This window comes from Daphnia carinata, chromosome 1, assembly GCF_022539665.2.
Source record: "Daphnia carinata strain CSIRO-1 chromosome 1, CSIRO_AGI_Dcar_HiC_V3, whole genome shotgun sequence".
Classification (NCBI taxonomy): domain Eukaryota; kingdom Metazoa; phylum Arthropoda; class Branchiopoda; order Diplostraca; family Daphniidae; genus Daphnia; species Daphnia carinata.
This window is the reverse complement of record NC_081331.1, coordinates 12,097,517-12,103,516: the sequence shown is the minus strand read 5'-3', so window position 1 is coordinate 12,103,516 and position 6,000 is coordinate 12,097,517. Positions and strand designations below refer to the sequence as shown.

The 6,000-nt window shown below is 42.8% G+C and overlaps 1 protein-coding gene across 1 annotated transcript in view; it reads left to right on the top strand.

Moving 5' to 3' along the window:
* The first annotated feature begins 1,211 nt into the window (after positions 1-1,211).
* Positions 1,212-6,000, top strand: part of LOC130691021 (neuroligin-4, X-linked-like) — a 39,710-nt gene continuing 34,921 nt past the window's right edge. The window contains exon 1 of the mRNA XM_057513922.2: positions 1,212-2,904. Within this exon, the coding sequence (XP_057369905.1) occupies positions 2,436-2,904 (469 nt within the window). The 5' untranslated portion in view covers positions 1,212-2,435. The remainder of the gene's footprint in view (positions 2,905-6,000) is intronic.

The following is a 6,000-nucleotide window of genomic DNA, read 5'->3' as shown; positions in this document are numbered from 1 at the left end:
AGGCATCTTGACCTCGCCCCAAATTTTTTTGTTACCCATTGAAGGTTTGAAGACGTCAGTAGCAAAGAACCTTTCTACTAGCGGCTGATTGCTGAGTTCTTCTTATCTTATTTCGGTCTTATTCACTGTAGAGCATTCGACTTCTTCTTTTTGCCAGTAGCACTTGGTAGTGACTTTCTTCTTGATTCAGAACGAAGGCGACGACGTCCTTCGGTCTCGTCTATACCGAATCCCCGGGCAACTAATGAATTGCAAACCGAGAAGATGAGAGCCTTTCCGCAGCAACCAGCAGAAAAAAAAACTCAACCAGAAAATGAAAAAGAAAAGAGAGAATGAGATGAAAGAAACTGAAGAGCGCGAGCATCTACTTAACTTGGTATAATTGCAAGTGTCCCAGGCACGCACTGGGCGACAACGCTGCCACGAAACGAACGAAATGGGATAAAAAGAAAAAAGAAGTAGAAAGCAATCCGACTTGAACGGGAAGGCGACTGTATAGAACCCTATAAACTAGTAGGCCGGAAAGCGGGAGGCATATTATCAGGGAGTAGTAAAATTACACGAGTTACGATGCGATGCTTTTACTGATCTTTGTTGTGTGTTCTACAGCTTAAACGTGAATGCGAAAGGCAATAACAATTTTTTTTTCCGTTTTGCTTCGTTGTTTTTTACCATTGTCGATAGTGGCATCATCAACTAGGACTCCACTGGGGCAACATGGCAGTCCAATATACTCTCCCTTCTTTCTCGCATCATCATAGATGCAAATAAGTAGCGAACTGATCAAGTTTGCAATGATGTGACCAAAGCCCAACGTCTGCTATGCCGACCTCTCTTTTTCCTTACATGAGTAAATAAAGAACACTGAGGATAACGAAGAAGAGTGGATTTGTAAAAAAAAAAAAAAAGAAGAATACCATAACGATTTCGTCTGGAAATGACCCTTTCGATTGTTGCTGGACGATGGAGAAAAGAATCGAAATGCGCGTCAACAGGGATATAAGAAGAAAAACGAAAACGCTGATACTATCGGTCAGCTGGTACGAACAGCAACGCTATCTCTACTCCTCTGCTGGCTTGTCCTCGCCGTCGTCTGTACACAACAGTATAGAGCCTTAACTACCGCGCTGCTGCGCAAGGTCGGCGTACGTCGGGGCTCCTGTTATATACGATGAAGGCAGCCAATGCACCAGTGTGTATGTATCCACTGGTGCACAGGAGACATTCACGACACAAGCGCACGGAACAACAACAAAAAAAAGGAGACATTCTCTCTGTGTAAGCTCGTCTTGGATGGCCAGCATCTCTCCAGTCTTTGGCCGAGTAGGTCCTCCACCGTCACTACCTCCTTCTACAGTTTTCTTCTTGTTGTGAACTGGTTGAATTCAAGTGCTTTCCAAGTTTTATTATTGCTTTTTCATTTGAAGGAATTCGATCTTCTTTGCATATCGTTTTAGTGGTTTTGTCTTAAACCTGATGCCCGCAATCTACAAGCGAGCCCATTGTGATTGATTATCGATTTCACTATACGAAAGTGCGCTTCTGGACAGACCGCTAGCGTCGCTGCTGCGTTCTTTCCGTGCGATTTACAGTGTCGATTTTTCTAGTGAATTTTTCTTTGTATTAATTGGCTCGTTCACTGGTCACTGCAGTTCAACTCACTCCAACAGGATTATTTCTACACCATACGAAAATTAGTTTTTAGTAAACGACTAACAAAGGATTGTGAATCAAAATCCCATTGATTTTGTTTTGTCTTTAAATATTTCTCGTAATCGAAAGATTAGGCATCGCCCGATGATGAGCTCCGTAAATAATCAAATAAAAGCCGAACTAAACGAAAATCTTCAAGATGAAAACAAACGATTTTAGGAAAAGAAAAAGGGGAAATGGAGGTTGTTGTTAGCTAGATAGTGATCGGGTTAATAACGAAGTCGGCACCGAGCCGACGCTCTCCCTATTCCTGTATAGATGCGTGACTGGTGTAGTCAGGGCCAACGGTTGATAGTGCGAGTTCAGTGGGTAAGCAATTACGCAAAAGGGAGGAGGTTGGCATTCGCGTCTAGTGTGTAGCATTAAAACCCTAGCCGCAAAACTTTGTTAACCTCAAAAAGGAAGGGAGGAAAAAAGGGAGTCATTATCTCTCTATGTCTTGCTCTTTCTGCTCGCATTCGGTCTTCAGCTAATAATGGAATTGACCGCTAGCTGCGCAGCAGCAATGCAGTTGCAGTTGGCTCTATTAGTGTTTGGCTATTCGCTACCATCGCCGTGAACGAAAGTGAAGTGTATAGCCTAAGCTAAACAACTAAGAAGATTATACAGGTTCTTTTTCCATCCGTACCTTAACCCCTCCCTCCCCCGCCCCTCGGAGAAAAAATTCCGCTACTCCGGATATACAAAATATCTTAAGCTCAAAAAGTCAGCGACGGGAGTAGATGGAAATGTGTCAATCAGCCATTGCCGTGTTGTGCTGGCTGGTGACGTTGATAATGGCGACGGCATTAGCCATCGGCGATTGGCCAGCCAATCACGAAGGAGGCAAGACTCAAGTGTCCAGCTCGCGAGTGGTCAACACCCGCAAAGGATCGCTCCGTGGACTCTACCAGGCCTTTGAGGACAAGACCATACCGGCCGTCGAGCTCTTTCTGGGTGTGCCGTACGCGTCGCCGCCAGTTGGAACGCTCCGTTTCATGCCGCCAGTGACGGTGTCGCCGTGGCGAGGAATCCGACAGGCCGACCGCTACGGTCCCGTCTGTCCGCAACGATTTCCGGATATCACCAACGAAACGGAAGCTCTCAAACGGATGCCACGCGGCCGGCTGGAAACCCTCAAGAAGCTGGCCCCGTTGTTGACCAATCAGAGTGAGGATTGCCTCTACCTCAACATCTTCACGCCCTATTCAAGTAAGTCTTGGTTGATGACTGACCAGATTTTCTTTTACTTTATCCTTTCGACAAAGTGTACTCGCGCAAGGAGCCCTTTAATCGTTAAGCTTTCAAAAAATATGACGATGATAAAGGTTTTCTCACGCAGCTCTGCGCTAAAACAGCAGGTTGTGATTCATGTTTCGGTTGGGATAACACGAAAGCAGTCAGAATTGTAAAAACGAATGGGGGTGGGAGGAGAACTCGCAAAGATAAAGAAGCGAGAATAGTAAAACGGATGTAAACCACGAGGAATTGTATAATGTAGGCAGTTTATCTCGTATGCTGTACATAATAAATATGAGACGGAAGGTTGGTGTGTCTAAACGGACTTGTTCAGTTCTGGTGGTGTATACACAGCCTGGAAAGGACAGAAAGAGAGATGATGGGTGTATGCACACTTGTTATATTGCCGGCATTCAGGAGAAGAAGAAAAAAAGGGAAAGGGACCAGCTGGTGATTCCCAGTCGCCCGATTCAATTGGATCGTTAGAAAAGGAGAAGCGAATCATCCGCGAAAGAAAGAGGCCGCACTGTCCCATTCACTGTGCCGTTCCTCACGCAAAGTAGAAAAAACAAAAATAGCACGAGTAGATACATATAAATACTAGCTCCGTCTCTTACATTATGTATGCGAGAACGAAGATGTAGAAAGCCCCAGCATCATTGGTGTCCTAAAAATTACTTTTTTTCGCTCTTCAAATTAATGTATATGCTGCAAGCCCGGGGTTCTAGAGGCACGCATTATCTGATTCCATGTTATTTTCGTGTGATTGCTCAAGGAAAAAGAACGAGCTTGTTTTTCTGTTTCCGTTCTTTGTTTAAAAATTTTTCGGTCTTGTGTAATGATTTAGATTTTAGTTTTTTTTTTTTTTTTTTTTTTTTGCTTCTCTTCGTATAAGTATGTTTTGGTTCTTTATTCCGGTTCTTATCAGAGTCTTCCGGTCCGTTCGTTTGATGATGCGTCCTGCGTTTTACGCGCATCTCCCAGTTTCTGCCTGCTTTTCGGTCGCAGTGGAAATCTGTGATCTGTTTGTCTCTTTTTGCGTTCTTCTTTTCCCCCTTCACATCGCTGCTCCCCTGTATGCAAATGTCTTCCATATACGCTATATTTGTATTTAAATTCCAATGAACAGAAAACCGTCCTTCTCGTGAATGTTTTAAACAAATAGAAAAAAAGACGTCTCATGTGCAATCAACCCATTGTCGCAGTCAAGGGATTTTTTTTTTTTTACCTTTTATGCTGCGGAAGAATCCCAGTAGCTGGATGTGGCTGGGTCAAAAGGAACCCTCTTTACCCGTTTTATGTGGACATTGTTTACTCGATAAGCTAAACAAACTGCGCATCCACGTTGAGTGCAAATAATCAGGACTATTATAACCAACTTTTGAGTTTGTTGTAATGTGATAGTGGAAGAGTACGGAAAACATCCATTTAACCTAAAATGTTGTGAAAAGATTTTGCGTCCGCAGAATCCTTCCTCTAGCGGCAAAAATTATTTTGATTCGTTTTTATTTTTTCTATTTTCTCTTTGATGCCAACGGGTTTGAGGTCAGACATGACAGTAATCTGCAATACATGGGAACGTTTCTATGGTTTCCCATGTTGAAATGCATTCTCTGCATAGAAAGATAGCATCCTTCGAACGTATTTTGATACCCTCCTTCTCTCGTCTCCCCGAGCGACCCAAATGATCGATTTCAAAAGCTCAAACGTTTTCGCTTTCTTTCATCTTGCACGCATCCTCACGGTTAATCACGAACGGTGATTAACTAATTTAGTGGAGGTTACGCATAAAGGTACAAGAAACCATGATGCACCAGTATCCAACTAATGGCATAATGTATTTAAACCACTACATCAGTAATCACATCATGGATGATAATTTCATTTGAAACACTTTTTTGAAAATAAGTTAATCGACCTTTTCGTTTTAATAATTTGTTTTTATTAACACAAGAGGTTACAACTTTATTTAATGTCGTCTTGTTTTCGGTTGTGGCAGTACACCATCTGGAGTGCTTTAAATACTTGTAAGGTCATGAGTGTGTTGATACTTTATTGTTGGCTCTTAACTTTTCCATTTCATTCACAGCTTTACACAGATACAGAATTGCCCTTGCCTCATAATTTCTTTTTCCAATTCAAATCATACGCTGTAGACTAAGAGAAGGCACAAACACGTTACTGAAGCAATCGACTAGCTTCTTTAATTTGATTCACCGATATTCTATTTCAGTCTCACCGAACGGGCGTCATAAACTTAAACGATACGAGTTTATAGGGAGGTAATCGTAGAGAATGCCAATAAAAGCTTCCGATCACATAAGATAGAACTGTCATTCATTCGAAACGCGTAAACCCATCAACCTTTAAATAAGGTGCAGCGCATCGCACTTGCTCCTTCATCTATTCTATTCATTTCTGCCTGTTTCTACATTCTTTCCTTCACCATGGTTGTCATTAGGTATTCAAATTTCTTTCCGGCCACCCTCCCATATCCTGTGCGGATCGACAGGATGCTAATTCGTCCGCATAGTTGATTACTCCGACCGAGCTCTCTTTCTCTAACCTGTCTTTCACTCGTCTCAGTTGTTCGTCTATACTTGGACCTTATTCCCCTTTGGTTCACTCACTTTGCTGGGGTCGTGCTCCATCCCCAAACCAAACACAAACGAAAGAAATCAAATTAAAAATTCATGACAAAGCGTACGCCATAAAGTTGAAATGTCTCCTTTAAGAAACGAAGTCCGCAACGCGAAATAACAAAAAACGCTTTCAACGTGAAATTAGATCTAAATAGAAGTGTCGATATTTGTAGAGTGGAATACCCTGAAATCATCTTCTAATATTGATTGGAATGGCTGAGGCGTAGGACCTTTATGTTTCGGAGCATATGTATAGTCAAACGACCAACCCGACCGCAACACGCGGTCGATGAAAGTTGATGACGTCTATTGCCTCGTCCAGGCTGCACGTGTGCCCTGGCTCCCCGAAACTATACCCGTTGATGCCACGGCAAGATTGCGGAATACAAGAAGAATCGTTTTATTGACTCCTTTCGCCTACGCATTT